This window comes from Alosa sapidissima, chromosome 20 (genome assembly GCF_018492685.1).
Source record: "Alosa sapidissima isolate fAloSap1 chromosome 20, fAloSap1.pri, whole genome shotgun sequence".
In the NCBI taxonomy this organism is placed as follows: domain Eukaryota; kingdom Metazoa; phylum Chordata; class Actinopteri; order Clupeiformes; family Clupeidae; genus Alosa; species Alosa sapidissima.
Window position 1 is genome coordinate 22,263,777 of NC_055976.1, and position 21,536 is coordinate 22,285,312.

Sequence of the window (21,536 nt, forward strand, 5' to 3'; positions counted from 1 at the left end):
GTGTAGTCTATTCTCAATGCATTTTTCATGTGGAATAATAAACGAGCGAGCAGCAGGTGGATGACGCTTTACATATTGAGATATTTGGAGGGTTAGCACACGGCCTTGTTGCCTATATGCCTCCAGTATTCACATCAAATCACCTGTGCTTGTCAGAGCTCAACACTCATAAAGCATAAACGGAAAGTGATCCCTCTCACAATGCTGTGGGTTGCTGACAAGCCCCTAATGTGCTCTTTTGAATCCGTCCTCCATTTAGACCCATTGTCATACAGCGCTTTACTTTGCCCGCAGGTATTCCTTTCACGTATGTCACCGAACCCCTTGAACAACACTCTGAGTATTAAATAAACCTGCACCCTCAATTTACCAACCTCTCCTCAGCAGCAGCAGCATCTCTGAAATGGAAATGCACATTTCAAATCGCTACACACACACACACACACACACACACACACACACACACACACACACACACACACACACACACACACACACACAGAGTATGCATTGGTATGGCTGTTGTGTGTGCTATTAAGCTTCCATCAAAGGGAAGTGGAGCATCTCCAGTCATTTAGCTCGCATTTTGTCCCCTTCTGTTCACCAAGCAGTGCAAGTCAAACGTGAGGTTTGCTCTCAGAGAGAGAGGAGAGAGAGAGAGAGAAAGAGTGGCAGAGTCATATTATTTTTACTGCAACATCAGAGGCTTCCGATAAGCAAGACGAGGACGAGCTGTCATGCTTGCCAGCTGTAAGTAGCTGTCAGAGCTAGCATTAGTAGCAGTGAATGCTTCATCTGCCTGGTGCCTCTGCCAGAGCTGCGATTTGTCACCGAGGCACATTTAACTAACCACACAAACCCTGGCTTTTTCTCTCTCCGGTTCAGGGCTCACTGAGTGGAGAAGGCTCCACTTCTGCATCCCTCCCTCCGACTGCTTTTTTCTAGTCGTTTGTACTGATGGCCCAGCCACATCCCCATCTTGTTGAAAAAGAAGCTGCTCATATGGCCCTGAGTACCACTCAATTAGCACTGTGGTGGTGATCACAACCATCCGAGTGCGCCCCATGGTCTGCATCTCTTCTGTTTCCATGACCGTTCTTTCATAGCATCCCCTAATTGCCACCAAGGCTATACCCTCTCCCTGTTTCTTTCAAATACAGCAAGTGCAAGGTAGTGTTGACAGGTGCAATTCATTTTTACCATTCCTCGTTATTAATTAAGATTGTTAACATTTTTTGCCTCCAGTCAAACTGGAGATACTACTTGGTGATTATTTGTCTTCTTACTTCCCCTCTTGGGTATTGTACAGTATGTGGTAGTGGCTTGCCAGTTCAGGAGAGTGCTTCGCCAGGAGCTCTCAACCACAGAGAATTGCCTTTTTCCTCGGCTCTGCAGGGGCTCCCTAGAACCTTTTCACCCGTCATCATCTAGCCACCTAATTGGTCGGTCCAGCAGGGAAGAGATTCGATATTGTACCGTGTTGCTCAGGGCAGCCTGTTCCGATTTGCATCTCAATGAGAACAAGACTTTGGCTAGTGCATCCCAGTATTCTGTATTTGGAGGGAGAGGCAGCATTGAGATTCAGGGCTTAATGCCTGCTCTATTTCAAGGTAAAAGTGAATTTTGTTAAGTATATTTTTGGTCAGACATAAGGAAAGGTTGAGCTGTTAGAGAGGGAGAGAGACAGACTTTTTACTCGGCAAGGGGGAACTGACTTGTGCTGCGCAAAGTCACTGCAGTCTGCACACTCGCTCCTTGTCATGGAAAGACATTTTTGCTGACCAGAGGGACCGGCTTGGGTTAAGGCTGCACCCAAGTTATTTAAAGACCCATTGTGCAGCTGTTGTTGTTGTTGTTGTTGTTTGTTGTTATTTCTTTCTCTCCCCAGACTGTAGAAAATCGTTTTAAAGTGTGAGGCAGTCTTTATGGACCGGAGACCTGAGACGGAGGAAGGCTGGGCTTGGGAGATGTGAGCGTGGGACCCCCCTCCGGCCTGAGCAGGCTTGCTGGAGCCTGTACTGCTCCCGGTGTGATGCCGAGATGAGGGCTTGAAGCAACAGGAGGCCCAGCTTTCGCCTGTTGGCAACGTGTGAGCCTTCCTGTTCCTGAGATACCATGCTGAATCTCTGAGCTTTGAATAGGCAGAGAAGAAAACAGATTAAAAAAATACAGACAGTGACAAGAAGGGGAAAAGAATAAACAGACCTCTGGCAAACAAGACAAATCCTAAATATCTGAACAAGAAGATAATGTATCTGTATAGATGGGACTTACAGGATGTGTCTGTTTGTGTTCCCATTGTTTGATGTGAAGACAGTGGGAAAGTCCTTTCACACGGATGGGTGTTGGCATGCCCTTTATCTCTCAAAATGGACATCATGTGACAACCAAGCCTTATTAGCCTGAAGCCTGAGTCTTTTAGCAGAGTACCTCCACGCCACAATCCCCCAACACCCCTGTAACACTCCCCCCGTCTAGCCACTTTGCCACTGATCTGCTCTTCCCTAGGTGAGGATAGGCACATTTTTTTTTTACCCCCTTTTTCTCTAGAAATCGCCTTATTTGATGGAGTTAGCTGCACAGTTGCCATAAATTACCCATCATTGATGTGACAGCGGTGCGCAAAGAAAATAAATTGTGTCTCACCACCAAAAAATTTCTCTGTCTGTTCAGAGCACCGAGATAAACCTATCCCAGAGGGCTACAGAGAGTGAAAGGAAGATGGAAATATGGAAAGAGAGAGAGAGAGAGAGGGAGAGAGAGAGAGAGAGAGAGAGGGTGAGAAGGAGAGAAAGTGGGTGATGGGGAGGGTTATGCGGGGAGGAGATAACGAAAAAATTCCAGACCTTCTCAGAGCAGCCACCTTGTTATCAGACTCTGTCTTGTCCTCGTTCCCAATTTGTGGTGAGGTGTTATTAGCAAGCTAACACTGCTGTCCCGCCTCGTCTTGATGCCTGTCAGTGCCAGGCACATGTCATCCCCAACAAGGCAGAGCACAGCTAACTGTGTAGCTCTCGTATCATATGCTCTTGAATGGCTCGTAAAAAATCTCATATGCTCTCACTGGATGCAGTGCAATTGGGTTTTACATGCATGGCTGTCTTTGTGCACAACAAAAACAATCGTGATTGGAGAGCATTGTCATCAAAGAGTGCAAGTTAAAGTTAAAGGTTCTCTTTGTGATTTAATCCCATGCATATTTGTGTTGTATTGTTTTTTTCTATTCATTTGTAAGCCATACTTAACCTTGATGTTGATGGTATTGCCGCCATTAAATTGAAACACAATACAGATTTGATTTGTTTTCAGCGTCGGAGAGAGAAATTACCCTTTCTGCAATTTGCAATTTGAATGCAATTTTCTGTCGCCCTAAAACGCCATTCAAAGGTAACTCACCACCCCTGCACGTCTTCAGAAGCAAATGCTACACTGCAATTTAGCTGTGTCGTGCAGAGTCAAACGCCCATTGGATACATTTGCTTTTAAAACAATGAGTGGCTTGGAGACGACTTCACTCACTTACAAGGCCCGGATTATATACTTTAGGCATCTCCACCAAGTGGCCGAAGAGCACAAGTTTGTAATGGAAGTGGCATCCATGACATTCGAGTGGACATTAACGCTAATCCTGCATGTGGAGTGTGTAATGGCTCATCGCATATACTGTACATGGAAAATCTTATGTTTTCCATTTCAATGAAGAGAGCGGTTTCGTGTTACTGCAGCAAGTGAGATCTGGAGTGCTTCCCTTCGGTTCTATTTCAAAGGCCCTTCAAGAGCATGAGACCGTGGCCTTGGCCTTTGCATATTGATTATGTTATTGTTTGTTTGTCTGTTTGTGTCACTTCCTCACAGGCCACATTTCTTATCAAGCAGGTGCCCGTCACAGAGTATGGAATTGGTTTCGGATGAACAGCGCAGGGTCCGATAATGCTTTCTTCAACCGACGGGCATTTAATGTACAAATATTAGTAGCCACAGCCTCTGCGCACCTAATCCTGAAGCATAGCGTGGGGGAGGTTGTCTTTCGCTGGTCTTATCGCCGAACAACAAAGCCACCGTCCAGGCAGCCACTCTCCGACTCCTGTCGGATGGGCCAACTTTGATCTCCGGATTTGGGACAGGACACCTAGGAGGTGGTGCCTTTTGAGTAATAAAAGATGGGCTTTTTCTAATTTGTATTCATACGCGGTGGAGGTCACGGGGGGCCTAAGATGCCAGATGCCCGTGTGAGATCGGGATGGAGCCCAAAAGAAAGCGGCGCAGGAGAGGTAGGGGGTGGGTGGAGAAAGAGAGGGATGGATGGAGAAGGGGGAGGTGGAGAAAGAGAGGGATGGAGGGTAGGAAGAGGGGAAAAAAGTAAATGAGAAAATGAAGGGATTAATCAGAATTCTGTTCAAGCACAAATCGGGTTTCTTCAGCTGCTGGAGCCTGATGCCTTAAATATGTATTCAAGTCTGCTTCAGGGGGGTGGGGAGGGGTGGCGGCAGCTTCAGAGGGAAAAGGCAACATCAGATTCTTTGCCTTGTCTTTTATTTCCAGACAGGCTTTAGTCTTATCGCGTGAAGTCCTGGCACTGTTTTCCTTTCATGTCGCCTAACCTCTGTGTCTCCATCACCGTTCAGTCAGTCATATGGCTTCTGTTGTATTTTTTTATTGTTCTGTTAAAACAGGTTTTGTCTATGATAACTACCTTGTCACACGGTTGGAACGCGATTGTATAAAAGGCGAGACGTTTTGCAATCGTTTTTCACCGAGGTTAAGAAGACTTGTCACAGCTGTATCGGATTGCCTGTTTCGCGTGCATCAAACGACACTTATCACGCAGGGTGCCCAGTGTGCTGCCGGGAAGGGCCTGTCTTGTATGGAGGCAGGGTTGATATGTAAGCTCAACAGAGAGATCGTCATAGAGAGGGGAAGATTACTGCTCTAGTCTCTCCTCGTCACCCACCCAACAGTCTTCCCTTAGCCAGCCTGCAGTGTGCTAAACACAAATCGGTAATACAAGGTGTCAGTTGTTTTTAGGAAGGATGATGTGAACCTAATTAGGAGCTATTATATTTTTTGTGATGTCTGTCTCTTTCAGATTCCTTGAATTGGGGGGACAAGGCTGAGTTAAGTCATTAGCATATTGTACTAATAATTAGGACCAAAACAGGTACGGCTTTATCTGGCGCTTGTAATGTATTATATCCTGTTTTTCTTCTCCCCTTTTTCCAAATTACCCTCTGATGTTGTCTTCTGGCTCTTTGTCACAGTAATTAAACAGCAGAAGTCTCTTTTTGCGCAGTGCTCTGACATTCGCTCCATTTTCAGAAAGTTGGGTATTGTGGCAGGTGAAGACGTGGCGAAGTATCACCTCTATCTTCCACTTCCGCCACCTTTCTGTCATTCCTCACCTGCAATTAGGAGGACAAGAAAATTAACTATTTTTTTGAGTCTATTCTTTTTTATTTCTTCTCACTCGTGCACTGTGCTCTTTACCATGTTGTCTTCTTGGTCGGATAAACTGTGGCATAGCTTGTTATTTTTCTGCTTTTGCCGAAATTGCGTTTGTCTCGATTGTTTCCGGACTTTTCTGTGGCTTACTATATTTAGCCCAAAAGCCATTTACCTCCATAACTAAGTTGAAATTGTTCTGTAGCTCAGCTATGAGGATAGCAGAACCTCTTGTTTCAACCCTAGGGATTGCCAGTAATTAGATAAAGGATTAAAATGTTAATCTAAATTGTTTCTTGACTTCTCCCCCCCCCCCCCCCCTCTTTTTCTATCCTCTTCCTCGGCATCCATACCAAAGACTTAAGTCATCCCATTCATTTCCTGACTCACACTTGCGTACTGTAATCAATTCATTTCCAGTTAAAACTTACATCCGGCAAGACACGCTGTGCTTGAATGCTAATGCTCATCTCCGTGCCTGGCTTGGGAAATTGGCAGGACATGTCTCACCTTATGAGCGAGGAAAGGTAGCAACACTGACCTATATAGCGCGTGTATCCGTCAAGGTGTGTTAGCATCACGCTGGCATTTTCCAAGCAGCCGAGATGGCTTCGGGCCAGGTAGGAGGCAGGATCATCTCCGAAGACCACAGAGTGCTCGGTTCTCATCATTAGCCATTTAAAATGCTCCGCCCATTCACAAAAATAAGAGAAAATGTCTGCAGTAGTTTAGTGTGTGCGAGTGGACTACTTAGGCTGTTAAAATTCCCCCAGATGGTCAAGGAGTTTTGGCACTCCAGTGAAATGTAATTGGTCATCTTTTTCTGAGAATGTAAAAGAGGGCCCTTGTGATCTTGCCATGAAAGGCTGTTGACCCTATTATCCCCACACAATTATGAAAACATTCTGATGCACACATCAAGCTCATTTTCAAATTAAAGAATTATGTGTGCTCACTGTAGACATTACCATCTTTGATGATATCCAAATTACTTCCTATTTGCTCCAGGCAACAACGTCTATTTGTATCCTTTGAAAGGTATAGGAACTTGTCCAGAGTTGACATTGTACTGCATGCATTTAGAAGATTTTTGGTGTCCATAATTGTTGTCGTAATACTAATATAAAATGATGGTTGTTATTATTATTATTATTATTATTATTATTATTATTATTATTATTATTATTACCCTCTAAACAGCACAATGGGAAATGTATGTCAAAGAGCAAGCATTGGACTTGCAGCACCGCTCATTTGATTTGCCTTTGCCTCACAGGCCTTACTTCCAACTGTGTGATGAACATAATTGAATAGAAATGGGATCATAAAAATATCCTGCTGATGCATGGATTTACATATGGGCATATCGTATTCATTAATAAAACTCAAGATGGTTGCGGAAAATGAAGGCTGACTCGTCAGTATCTCCCAGGCTTAATGGAAAGCCCTGGTTAGGCATGTGACACGTTGTCATTGAAGCCACTCAAGTGTCTTATTTTCTTGCTCTGATTCTATTTTCTTGAAATGATTAGCACTTAAAATGATTTGAATTGGGTACTCTGTCTTATGTAATCTCTTTGGGAGCAAAGCATGGTGCGTGGTAGATATTGATTTTCTCACCATGGATTAACTAGCTTCATTTTTATGCTGCACTGCTGCTGCTAAACATGTACAGTCTTTGACGGGCTGTCCTGAATTGACAAAGAGTAGGTTGTATTTGGAATAAAACGTTGGATTTAAATGTATTGTGTATGATCAACTCTTTGGTTATAGCTTCATAATTTGGGAGATAAATTCCTCATGAAAGTATGTCTATTCACCTGTGTCGGTTAATAGGTATAATGCAGTAAAGCACCTTCTCAGATACAACAACGTTACAGTGAGCTCCACGGATGTAATAGCAATAATACAGTGTGAATTGTCGAACAGTCCTCAATTGTTCATCTCATCACGGAGCATCATTTCTAGCCTCTCTCGCTCTCGCGCACAATCAAAAGAGCTGTGTGGTGCGGAGCGGCGGAGGATGAAGGGGAGGGGAGAGAGAGAGAGAGCGGGTGGGAAGAGCAGCGAGTCTGAGACTGACATGCGGGGCCCCAGATCTGTATTCAGTTTGTTGCCAAGAAAATCAAAGTGCTGTGCTGTCGCTAAAGGTTACAGAAGCCGGCTACGGGAGTGTCACTTGTGGTTCCAAAGGTAGGATTTGTTTGACACCATGCTGTCGTTCCCCAGGTTCTCAAAAACAGGAGAAAGAATGGAGAGAGAGAGAGAGAGAGAGAGGATTAAAAAAAGCAGAGGGAAGATGAATGGCAAATTAAATCTGAAATATGCAGGCATCTGTTGAGCTGCACTGGGACCCTCATTAGGGTTTTCGTACCTTAAACCTGGCACACACCTTACTCCGCCTTACTGCTCAAGTCTTTAGGTAGAACAAATCAAATCGGATTTCGACTACATGATTCCAGGTTTGGTTTGCTTCCATGCTGACCTCAGTTTTCCAGCTCCCATGGTGGGTGGGGTGGGAGGGGTCTAACAGCGGGGTGGGGGTTGGGCTACACTAAAAATGACTGCATCAGCAGGTAAGGTTGGGATCCTGCCTAAGATGAAGCACACGTCCCTATTGTGGAGATCAACCCAGGTGTGAAATCAGTAGCCGTTAGGCTTGTCCTTCCCGACAGACACGTCCCCTACCCCACCCTCCACAATTTCCATAATCCGCGCCATTCCTGACCTTCCCGTCTCTCTTCCCGTCTTCCCAACATGCTGTCTGGTCTCATCCATTCAATTTTTTTTTTTTCCTTTAGTATTCGCTCAGCATCTCATCTCTTCTCCCTCACCAAGGTACTGCTGGAAGGTAATTAAGAGATTTCTGGACGATACTTATCACCATAGATGAGTGCAATTGGCCCCTGTGATCCCCCTCGGTGAGTCTCAGCGGGGTACGATGAGGCAAAGCCAATCTTTATTCCAACCCGTTGTTAATATTTCCCTTTATTCCAACCCGTTGTTAATATTTCCAGAAGCATCCGGCCCAAACCGGCATCGTTTTTACTGTAGAGACAGATGCGTGATGATGACTGGGGACCTGACTTGTGAAAAGAAGCTGCTTTAAAGATTTTTTTTCCCGCAGATGCATCAAACAATTGATTTCAGGCGGCTTTCATCAGCAAAGCCTTTTGGGGATGTGTTTTAATTTGAACGTTTGACGCACAAGAAGGTGTTTTTTTTAAAGACACTTGGAATCCTATAATCTCGAAGTGATGAATGTCCAGGATATTTTTAAGCTTCCAGGGCTTGTCATCAATCCATGCTGACATTTCAGGGAGCGTTCTCGAAAGCCTTGACTAGCGCACAAGCAAATATTTGTTGTCCGGCCGCAAACACAGATCACTCACACAGCACACAACACAACACTCGGTCTGCAACTTAACACTGTTAGCATCCTCAAGGCAACCAACATGCTTGTCATGACTAAACATGTCGGCCATTTTTGGCTTGTTTTGTCAGGATAATGAGAACATTCATAACTTGCCCAGAGAATGATGAAGGCAAAATTAAACAGTTGAGTGTTTTTTTTTTCCGTATTTCTTTTTAGGGAAAGCGACCAGAATGTTTGACATGACCAGCGACACTCTTAAGGCAGTGGCACATGAAATGGTGTTTCAAAATTCCGGGGAGCAATTTTAATTAAATTAATTTCTTGACGTACACCGTAAAGCGCTGATGGACTCGTAAAGCACATGTTATAGCTGTCGTTTATCATTGTGCCGTGAATTATGCCTGGTGATTGCTCAATGATGCCTTCCTTCGGGGACATGACACTGATAAAAGAATTTAATTGGCTCCAAAGGGCACAGCGCGTGGCAGGCGAGGCCACGAAGGAGAAGCCAAACGTGACCTAATCCCTCCCCTCCGCCACTGCTCCTGGCTGGCTCGCCATGTTGCTCAGCCCGACAGCAGATCTTTTCCCCACTAGAGAGGAGCACCAATGTCTCCCTGCTCCCACACTTCATGAGGACATGACTGTTTGCAAAGCATTGTTGCATGATCCAGTAGCCAGGGGTTTGGGGGTTGTCTTGTCTCTCTGTACTTGAATATCAAGCAGAAATGATGGGAGATTTAGTAATGTATTAGCGAGACAAAAGACACGGCAGTGATCAGAATCCTCGTTGCTAATAACATCATCATCATCATCGTAACAATCATCATCTGCCTCTGAGCGATCTGAGCAGTGGGGTTTATTTTAGCCAAGGAGCTCGAGGGCAGTTTTGTGTCTGTGTATGCATGTGATAAGTGTATGTATGTGCATTGTGATCTGTGTGTGTGTGTGTGTGTGTGTGTGTGTTTATGTGTGTATGTGTTTTATGATCTGAATATGAGTTTGTGTGTGTGTGTATGTGTGTAGTGATCAGTGTGTGTGTGTGTGTGTGTGTGTGTGTGTGTGTGTGTGTGTGTGTAAGGTGTCTGTTGGTGTGTCCACGTGTGCATGTTTGTGGGTGAGCTGATGCGGGGCGTCCTCTGCCTGTGCGTTGGGGACATGAACACGGCTGAGTGTATCTCCAGCTGGGGCTCTCCCCTGGGCCTGCACTGAGAGCTCCGTCCGGCCAGCTCCCACGGGTCAGAGCTGGCGCCGTCTGATGAGCAGCTGGAACACTGCGCCACCGCACAACAACAACGCAGCACACTGGGCCCCTCACCTGGGCTGCTTTTACAGTCTCCAGCTAGGGTGTGTGTGTGTGTGTGTGGGTATGTTTGTGTGTGTGTGTGTGTGTGTGGCGGTGTGGCGGTGTGTGTGTGTGTGTGTGTGTGGCGGTGTGCTTTGTTTATTTGTGTGTGTGTGTGTTCGTGTACATGTGTTTCTTTATCTGTATGCGTGTGTCTGTGTTTCCAATGAATATATGTTGTTGCTTGCTACAGGTCAGAGTAATGGAGCAGCATTATTAAGAGGAATGCTCTTTCTGTCACTCACTGATGAGCTTATTGCTTTTGTGCTTCGGGGAAAAATACTCTGCTCTATGCAAATCAGTCCGGGCTTATTTGTGTTTGGCTGTGTCGAATGATGTGCTCTACATTCATTGTTGTTAGATTGATGTGCATATATCAGATTATCATTTTATTTAGAACAAAGAGCAAACAGGGTTTTTTTTGACAAGACTTAGCAAGGAAGGTTAAGTGTGAACATCTGCTGAGGCTAGGCAACATGGACAGTAGTGTCAGTGTCCTTGTATGCCCTTGACTCTGCCCTCTCATCAGCTTTTCAGCTGATGTAATGTGTATGAAGTAATGTATACATTTACATTATGTTAACACTTTGTGACTCTTGGTGTTTTCAGTTAATCACAAGCATAACTCTGTATCAATTTTCAGATTCGGGGGTTAAGCCTATGATGCCGTGTTTATTTGATTTGTGCATTGATCCATGAAAAGGCTGTTAAATGTGAATGTGCAGCTGCGGCTGTCTCTTTCAGTCTGTCTCTCTGTCTCTCCGTCTTCCCCTTCTCTGCTTTCTTTCCTTCTTTCTTTCTGTCACTTTCTTTCTCTTTCTCTCTCTCTCTCTCTCTCTCTCTCTCTCTCTCTCTCTCTCTCTCTCTCTGTCTCTCTCTCTCTGTCTCTCTCTTCCCCTTTTTCTTTTCTTTCTTTCTGTCTTTCTCTCTCTCTCTCTCTCTCTCTCTCTCTCTCTCTCTCTCTCTCTCTCTCTCTCTCTCTCTCTCTTCCCCTTTTTCTTTTCTTTCTTTCTGTCTTTCATTCTCTCTCTTTCTCTCTCTCTCTCTCTCTCTCTCTCTCTCTCTCTCTCTCTCTCTCTCTCTCTCTCTCTCTCTCTCTCTTCCCCTTTTTCTTTTCTTTCTTTCTGTCTTTCATTCTCTCTCTCTCTCTCTCTCTCTCTCTCTCTCTCTCTCTCTCTCTCTCTCTCTCTCTCTCTCTCTCTTCCCCTTTTTCTTTTCTTTCTTTCTGTCTTTCATTCTCTCTCTCTCTCTCTCTCTCTCTCTCTCTCTCTCTCTCTCTCTCTGCCTCTGCCTGTCTCTCTGTGCATATTCGGGGGTGGTGGAGTGATGAATATGATGCATCTCCGGTAACAATGTAAGCTTGTGAAAGTCATACATCAGCCTCACAGAGCGTCTTTAATTCGAAGCGTTGCGTGGCTGTGGAACGTGCTTTCATGAATAAGTCATGTCAGACGCAGAGAGCAAAATGCATGTCAACAGCCTCCCCACGTACTGTGTGGCTGTAGAACACAGACAGACTTCTTAACCATAACTTTTAAACTTTTAAACCTTCTCCCAGGAACAAAAGAGCCCATGCCCGTTAATGGTCCCTCAGCAGTCTGCCTATTCTACCTGACCGAACCGTGAACCTCAAAAAAACGTGAAAAAAACAAATAATAATCATCATCTCTCGTTATTTGTGCTCACTACCAGTTTAGGTACACAAAGCCATGGCCATGGGCTGTTTGATGAAGCTTGTTTGATTTTGAGAAAAGGTCTTTGTTTACAATGAGCTGCTTATGTAAAATAGATTTGTAAAGTCAAGGATTAAGGACGTGCCGGACTGAAAGTGGCAATTATCAATGATCGGACTGTTGAAAATCTGGTGTGATTCTCGACAGCAGGACATTCCTTCTCGTTTATTTGGAGCTATTAAGTGCCTGAAAATACTTAAGTCTTGTGCACAGACAGCAGAAAAAGCCTGGCTGGATATATATGGTTTAATGAGCAACTGGTGTACCACACAGAAACGTGAGCCGTGAAAAGCCTTCACCAAACCCAAGTGGGTGGTTTGGTCTCCCTTCTCCCAACCAATGTGATAAATCTTTAGTCGCCTGAGAAGGTCATTGTGCATAGCAAATTCCTGTCATTACAATGCCAAATTATGTGAGTACTACACTTATCTGTGCATTTGTGCAAATGAACGTACAGCATTGTTCTGATCTTTGCCTTTGTTTTGGACAAGAAAGCACTCTCTGATAACTGTGCTGCAGAAGAGAGGGGGGGGGGGGTGGAGAGGAAGAGATAGAAATTACTCATAAAAAAAATAAATATATATATATATATATATATATATATATATATATATATATATGTATGCACATAAATGATTGCAGAGCTAGCTGTGTATTAGCCCAACATTACAAATGAACAGAAGTATTTGGGTGGAACACCCATTATAAATGACATTCCATTTTCAATTCCTTCTCTTTTTTTTGGTGGCTGCCCAATCTCATGTCTACATGATATGAGAGCGCGAAGAAGACAGGAAGCGGAGAAAGAGATGTATGTCCTTCATTGGACACAGCACATTTCATTTTCATTAAGATTAAAACACGTACAGTAGGCTACACGATACATTAGTGGGGGTTCAATAGCTGACTGTTCGGCAGGCCCACTGTATCTTGTGCTGATGAATTGGCACTCTCTGCACACTCCAACCACCACGACATAGCAAATGTGGTGGGGGGGGTGGGGGGCCGAGACATTAACATGACACGCGTTGTGTCAGCTCCATTGTGTGTGTGTGTGTGTGTGTGGGTGCGCGCGCGCAGCAGTGTTTGTGGTGGCAGCCAGGGCAGCAGTGGTGGCTAATATTATCCCCGACCCGGGCCGTTGCGTGCTCCAGGGATGGCCAGTGAGGAGCGGCAGAGGTCAAGCCCAGCCCAGCTGTTTCGTTACGAGAGACACACTCCCTTTGCTCCAAGTAGTGTTGCAGTGTTGTAGGGGATACTAAACACTCTCTGGACACCAGTACTGGACTCTTTCCACTACAGTAGTAGGATCATAATAACACTGCAATATGTTCTGATTTGTGATTTTAGTCCTTAAAGATGCTGTTGATCTCTCTGTTCATTGACAAGCACTGAAACATATGCCCTTGACTTAATGTTACAGTGAAGGGTTTATAAGATGTCTAACTCATTTGTGGTTCCTTGAGATGGAGATGGAAACTCTGCAAGGTGCTCCAGTGCCTCTAAATATAGATGTGATGCAGAGCTGTAATGATGGGAAGAAATTAAGAGTTATCAACTCGTCAGTCTCCATATCATCTGCCTTCGTTTGAGCGCAGTAATTTAGCGTCCTCCACAGTCCTCTGTGTTGATAGTTACAGAATAAACATTGTGTTGGAGACGTGTTTAAGATGGTGTGAATAAAACATAAATATAGACGAAGAGGGTCCTTAATTGTTGCTCTGTATCTGTGGGTGGAAAAGGATAAATTAACAATTCTGTCTTAATTACGGGCTCTGAAAAAAAAATAGCACAGCGCGGCTAACAAATGAAGCTGCTGGAAGGCTCAAACAACCCACAACCCAGCCCAGTGGTGCAGAAGAGACCTCCACAATCCATTCTTTCGTTCTGCCCCTTGTTTGTCATCCTTCCTCTCTTTGTGTGTCTGTCTATCCATTTCTCTTTTGTGTTTTCTCTTTCTCAGCTTCTTTTATCTCTGTCTCTTTTTGTCACTATCTTTACACCTCTCTTGCCCTCTTTCATGCTCGTAAGTTAAAATCTGTTTATAAAAACATGAGAAGTAGCTTGCTCATCGTGACCCGTTGTTTGTCTGATCACCACCATTACATTTCCATCGCTACCTTCAAGCTGTTTTTCATTTGCCTTGTCCTCTGCCTTATTCCCATGGCAACGAATGATTGACAGTGGAAGTAAGTAAGTAAGGAAGGAAGTCAGTAAATAAATAAATTAATAAATAAATTGTGTCCTCAAGGAGAAAGATGAAAAAGCTGAAGACAGAAGTTATTTAGTTGTTTGCGTTTGTGCGTTCTGTAAGTGGAGTTGTGACATCTGCGGTCGGTCAGTGCTCAGCCCTCCTGTCACTTCAGACCTCTCTCCCGCGCGGCCTAACCAGGATGGAGTTAAAGGCCTGGGGAAGGAGAGCCCGTGGAGCATGTCGTCGCGTGCCACTGTCGGCCGGTCACTCAGGGAAGGGGAGAGGATTTATGGCCGGTGGTCTGCGCTGCGCCGTGATCTTAAAAGGCTGTGATTAACAGCGGAGAGACAAAAGATGGGCTCCTCTCCCGCCCCCGCCAGCCCTGACAAGGCCACTCGGCTGATCGCGCTCACTCACTTCCTTTCCTTCCTCACTCCCATGGTTTTGTTACTGTAGTGGCTAACACAGGCTTTGCTCTCTGTCTCTTTCTCTCTCTCTCTCTCTCTCTCTCCTCTCTCTCTCTCTCTCTCTCTCTCTCTCTCTCTCTCTCTCTCTCTCTCTCTCTCTGTCCCTCTGTCTCTGTCTCTCTCTCTCTCTCTCTCTCTGTCTCTGTCTGTGAATGTTGCTCTCTCTGTGTATGTATGTGCATGCATTTGTGTCTCTGAAGATACTGTGTTCGGATGTGTGTGTGTGTGTGTGTGTGTGTGCCTGGGTGTGTTTATGTCTCTGAATAAACTCTGTGTGTGTGTGGATTGTGGGCGTGTGTGTGCATGTGTCTTAGGAGGCTGATCTTTTCTAATTTTGCTAGCAAATTAAAATTAAACTCAAAAGCCCAGGCCTTTAATCATGGCATATTAATGCGTGCAGAGCTATCAGACAACCCAAATCTTTTCACGTTTGTTAGCGCCACACAACACACATTCTCACTGACACAGTCTAGATTCTTCACTGGGTTTATATTTAGACGTTACAGTAATGTTTACAGTGATTTGTCAACAAATGCTTAATCGGAAGTGACTGAAAAAGCTCGCCTTGACTGTGTCAGTACAAGCGCCTCTTTGACACTGACATTGGCTTGCTTTTCCCGTCGGAAGCTGAGGAGTAGGCTGTTTGGTGTTGTAAAAGCCCTATTTGTCACACTCCAAAGCCCAAACAAATGTTTCTGAAGGAGAGAAAGGAAGACTGAAAGAACGTGGGGAAAAAAAAGAGGGCAAAGCTGCCTCTGAGGCCCAACTCTTGTCTGAGGGTTTGTGTTTGTGTGTATACGGCCCTCTCTAAAGTGCTTCTCTTGTCTTTGACTCACTTCGTTGTCTCCCTCTGTCCATCACAGGCGCAGAGCACGCCGCCGCCCCGTGACTCACGCGGTCCCCGCAGCCTTCTCGGACCTGCTGCCGCACTTCCTGGTGGAGCCGGACGACGTGTACATCGTGAAGAACAAGCCGGTGACCCTCACGTGCCGCTCCACGCCCGCCACGCAGATCTACTTCAAGTGCAACGGCGAGTGGGTGCACCAGGACGACCACGTCATCGAGCACACCATCGACCCGGCCACAGGTACTGCGCACCACCACCACAAACCACCCAAAACCTCCCCTGACCGCCACGGCTGTGGACACTTTGGACCCGACACTGGAGAGCATGGCCTTGTCCTTCGCCTGGAAAAATGATAATATATTATGCCTAGCTAGTGTAATTTATTTTGTCTAATGTACATTGGGAGAAGAGCTTGTGTCTCTATGGCTTGTCTGCCATCATTTCCTCTGGTGTATTACTCTTAGGGTTAATTTTCTTCATCTAGGTTAAGTGCTGTTGCATTTGCATCTATGGAACTGCGTTGCCATGGCACTATGAATCAGTGCTGAATTTACTTGAAGCAGCCCAATGCAGGGTTTCGACTTAAAATAACATCATTAGCTGAATTGAGATTGAACCGAGTCATAGCAAAGTGGAGACTGACTGGACTAAGTTACCTAACAGGCCCTTTTGGACTATTCTTTGTGTTTGCTAAAACAGCCCCTGGGACGCCAAAGAAAGCGCTAAATTATAAAAGTACAGCACGTCAGTGTCCATTTTAACAGCATATTTTTTTCTGTCCTTTTCTATTCAAGCAATTTTCTCATGTAGTAGCAGTATGCCCCATAACTTGAAGGCAGCATGCGTTACAGATATCAACAGACATTGTTCATTACATCTTTTCATTTGGTTTGAATTTTGATTATTCTTTTCCGACAGCAGGCTAATAGCACCAGGAACCCTCCAGGGACCACCAGAAATATAATCTCAGTTTCATCTCGATGTGTGCAAAGGCAAACTGAGGACCTTCAAACTGCAATCCTATTAAATTACTCATAAATAAATGACCAGCGAGGATTTTCTCCCAGTCATTAAAAGTGGTCTCTAATAGGGGGCTGCCTTGTCCTGCAGGTATATTTCCCCTCCTCCACTTCAGACATCTGATATGAAGACTGTCAGTATTTTCTCTGCCGACTTTGGTGGAGCATGCTGATGAGCTGCTCTGGTGTGGCGAGAGTGACGAGCGGATCTGTTTTGTCTCAGACAGCTTGTGGACATGATCCTCAGGTCTCGCTCATGATTATTTATGATCGTCAAGACAGACCCACAGCTCATCTGTTTGCATGTCCTAGTCTTTCTCTCACCATCCCATGCGTGTCTCTCACACACACACACACACACACACACACACACACACACACACACACACACACACACACACATACACACATACACACATGATTTCTCTCTCTCTGTCTCTCTCTATCACTCTCTCTCTCTCTCTCTCTCTCTCTCTCTCTCTCTCTCTCTCTCTCTCTCTCTGTCTGTCTGTCTGCCTGCATCTCTCTCTCTCATGCACTCAAACTCACACAGATGCATACAAATTCAGTTTTACGCACGCACGCGCGCGCGCGCACACACACACACACACAGACACATGCAAGTACATGCACGCACACACACACACGCACACACACACACACAGACACATGCAAGTACATGCGCACACACACACGCACACACACGCACATGCACACACACACACACACGCACACACACACACCTGTGTGCACACGCGTGGGCGTATCCCTGTTCGCCTCAAAAGGCCAGCCAGCGCTCTCCCATCGCGAGCGTTTGTTTTCATCACTCCCTTATATGGGCCGCCGATCCACAAGTGATTTGTAACCTCAAACCCACAATTCACAGGTTGACAGGCGACTGTGAGCAGCTGACTGCTAAATGACATGGTGGAGCGGAGGCTCGGAGCACGGGAGTTGGCTCCCGCTTTTACGAGAAGAATGGTGCGGAAGAGGTGCCAAAAATGGCATGCTTTCATCTTCCATCGTCTCGTCTGTTTGTTTGTGTCAGAGACAAGCCTGATAATCTGTCCGTGTCGCCATGTGAGATGTGGAATATTTGACAGATTCTGCTAAACGTATGTAATTAGGTTTGATGGACGGGGATAATTTGCCTCATGTCGGGTTTTGCGCCTCCTCTGTGTTTGTTTGCATGCCGCAAACAATGATGTAAAATGTCCTCCACAATGGAGGCCGAGCTGCGCCTTAGTTTAAGATGGTGATCGCAGGTAGGGCTACTCGACTCCTGTCAAACTGTTTGTGTTGCTTGTTAGTGACCTCTCCACCAAGGAAATTATGCTGTTTGTTTGTTTGTTTGTTTGTATGTATGCCTGGAGGGAGGATACATTTATTCAGTTTTCATGAAATTTGGTGATAAGACATCATGACCCATTACATTTTGGAGCAGATCCGAATCACTGGGTGGACCCACAAATTTAATTTAGTTTTCGCGACATTTGGCCCCAGCGGGCCAGACCTGCGCTCTCCGAGTGCCCTTCCAGTTTATTTAATTGATTATCCTGACGGAAGGACTCTGCTTAAGGAACATGATGTGCCCCATAAACCTCTCTGTTTATGAGCACATTACATTAACACTGTAGGCAACAGCTTGCTGGCGCGTAATGACTATGGGCCATTTGCAGCGTGGCTAGCCGCTGTTACAAACAGGCTCCGTTCTCTCCTCACGGTCACTGCCAGCACACGGAGGCCTTCACCTGCATCCTCCTTTTACTTCCTTGGGGCTTCTACATGGCTAATGATGAATGTGCCATAGCCGGCCCCATGCTTTGATGAAGGACGAAGCAGTGTCCAGCCATATAAGTTTTCCAAGGTACAGTATTGGCATCGATTTGCCCGCTCGAGCTTCTCCCACGTACCGTCAGCATTGTTCTCCGAGGTCTAGCTGGGTCACCTTCCCTGGGAGGGATGTGTTGTCCTTACACTGCCTAGTGGCACAATTAAAAGTTAGTGCCTGAGTTGGTATGCTTTTAGTTGTTTTTGTTTGTTTGTTTGTTTGTTTTTGGCCTTTTTTAGAATCTATTTAGGTGTTTTTTTTTCTTTGCATGTTGTGGTAATTCTGGTTTTCCTGTTGTAACCTCCTGTAGCTCTCCTCGGCAGCAGCTTCATCCTCCCCCGTCTCCCCCTCCTGCTCCTCTGAGTTTGAGCCTGTGGGTGGATGGTGTGTGTGTGTGTGTGTGTGTGTGTGTTTCTCAGTAAAAACATATTGTTTTGCCAGCTCACTGATGTCCCCCTGGTCCATCTGTCTGCATGGCTTGCTTGACCCTGCCTCATGCCTCTCTGCTCTTATTCGGCTGAGAAATAATGTCGTGATTTGTCCTTCCTCTCTGGGTATCCATGTCCAGTATTGATTCTTCCTCAGGAGTCTATTGGTTCTCATTACCTTCCCCTAGTAACTTATCTCACTTGTTTTTTTTTTCTCGCTCGCCTTTCTCTCTGGCTAGTTCAAAGGCATATGTCCCCCTCTTCCAGTCCTGTGTGTAACTGGGGGGTGGCTAGGCTTTGCGCCCCAAGATGGGGGATGAGGTTCTTAAGCAAAGCAAATTTGTCAAAAGAAAATCAATGCTGACAGAGTGTTTGCATGGATTAGGATGGCACACCCGTTGAACCACTTGTTATATAATTTCCTTTCTTCTAACTCCGGTGTCCAGCAGAATACTGGGAGAAATATTTCTATTGGTTTTCATTTTAAATGGGAGCATAACCCTGGCTGCCCGTTTTTAATGAGTGTTTCATTTCTTTTATGGAGTTATTTTGCTGGTTTTGTTTGAGTCAGTCAGTCAGAGATGACACATGTTCTACCCACCAGAAGTCGACTATTTATTTAGATTTTTTTTTCCTTTGGTTTCATTTGATTTATTAATTTTCCTCTATATTTCTCTAAATTAAAGCACTTACACTGTAGTCTTTAAAAGCATCATAAAAACCTGGTTGACATTTTACAAAATAACGTAACCGATCTAATTATGTTGATTCACATTTGCCATTGGGAAGGAATAATTGACTGTTTCCAAAGCAGGATGACTGATTCTCAGGCAAATCTTTTGGGCCACAAAGCCTCTATTGCAGCAGTCATTTTATCCCCCACAGATCTGTAAAGATCTACCTTTTGTTTGATATAAACTTTGTTAAACCTAGTGGATAGAAATTGTTTTTGTAAAATAGCAACATTGTTCTTCAGGAGCATGTCTGCCTTTTTAATACTGCTTCTGTTTGATCTGCGCTTTTTTTAAAGGAAACAGATTTCTTTCTTTTTTCATTGTAGTGATTAAACCACCACTGCAAATGGGTGACAAGTATTTTTCTCCCTTGCCAAGAACAAAGTTGAAAAGTTGAAAGTCCTTTTTTTCCTCCTTCTGCTGTTCACACCTCTTAGTTCCACGGAAGCACTCAAGGCTGGAAGACAACCAGCGTCATTTGCACCACAGTTTTAATTGATGCCCCTGACTTCCGTTGAGCAAACCACAGTCTGGCATTCCAATGAGCTTCAGGTACGAACGAGACATCACAATGACCCATTAGGCTGTCTCAATTACGTGCCGTTCTGCAGTTTCGAAGTGGCACGTGTGAATAAGGGAGGGATAGGGCCTGAGGCTGCTGCAGAACTGAATTATGGGCAATTCTCCAAAATTGGTGTGAGTCGCCAAAGCCGGCCCATCTGCATCGTTGAAGAACAGCATAATTAAGTCCACCTCAACCCTAATGCGTTTGATTAAATGTAACTATTCATTTCCTCGTATCGAGTTGTCGCCTGGAACATAATCGCATTCTCCCTTTTCTACAGAGTCTGTGGAGAGAAAGGAAAGTAGGAAACGTCTGCGAGTTGGACATCTGATGAATCATTTTCTGCCATGGCACTTATTATCCTTTGCCGATCCCCACTTCTGAGGTAGACGTCAGACTTGGAACGGAAAAGAAAATCAAATTGGCCGTCATGATTCACTTAAATGCCCCCGGAAAATAGCTGTTCTGTACTCAGCTGAACTATAGTGGAATGGTTTCCCTTCAGTCAAAATTATATTTCCTCAGGATTAGGCCCTCCTAGTGAAATGTTTCTGATTGCTTATATATGCTCTTAATCAAATATGCTTCGTCAAAATGCAGTTGTTGGTCGATGAAAGCTGGGAAGTTGCTTGCTGGACGATTCTCACTGTTCAGGTGCTTCGCCATTTTTTGGCCCTATTATGAGATCAGCTTTACTTGTCTAGGGGTCACCCATCACTGGTCCATTGACATGCTGCAGACAGTGTAAGATTCACGATTGAGGCTGCTGGGCAGCATAAAATGGGCCGCAAAAGTGATTAAACATGATCTTTAGTGCGGTATCGGAGAACGATCTAGCCACAATTTAAGCAGAAGCCGATATGTCTGCGAGGAGGAGGCTAATGAACAAGAGGAAATAAGAGAAGGAGGAAGAGGACAACACACTCCTAAATGAATAGAATGGGTTCCCACCACCTGCTACGCATCGATCAATAGCAATGGAGGCTAATTGATAAAGCCTTATTAGCTGCTTGGCCTGTAATGGGAATTGTATTTCATCCTGTCTGGGTGGCTGGTGGGGGGGGGGTTATTTGGCTACAGGGCACCAAAAGCAGATGGCAAGGTCAATCGTTGCAGTTACACAGCTGCTCGAGTGTTCCATTAACTGACCTGTTAGAGGTCAGCTTGGCCGACGAGGCTGCATCCGCAGTGTACTGCAGTTCACGGTCTCCGGTCCAACGCCGCCGTCATCGAGCAGAGGCATTTTTGAATGACACTGAACAGAGGTTCTTTCAAAAAAATGAGAACTGTGCCTGTTGTAAGCTTCATTGAGATAAGATACGAAGATTGAGGTAAGACGGGTTTGAGGGAGAGCTATGAGACGAAGCATTAAGATACTCCAGATTTCATGAAAGCATTCTGGAGAATTACTAGATGTTTTATCGAGCAGGACTCGGTCTGCCTGGCCTCAGTACTGTAAGTGTGAGATTATTGGCTACAGAAGGACTAGAAAAGTGTTTTTCTACTTTGTTTCCTTTTTCCCCCTCACAAAAAAGAAACACGAAAAAGGGCTCAGCAC

The 21,536-nt window shown here is 45.1% G+C and overlaps 1 protein-coding gene across 1 annotated transcript in view; it reads left to right on the forward strand.

The window, feature by feature from the left end:
* The window catches only part of unc5a (unc-5 netrin receptor A), a 169,160-nt gene that overhangs the window by 76,934 nt on the left and 70,690 nt on the right, over window positions 1-21,536 (forward strand). Inside the window, 1 exon segment of the mRNA XM_042075476.1 lies at window positions 15,418-15,641. Coding sequence (XP_041931410.1) covers window positions 15,418-15,641 — 224 coding nt within the window.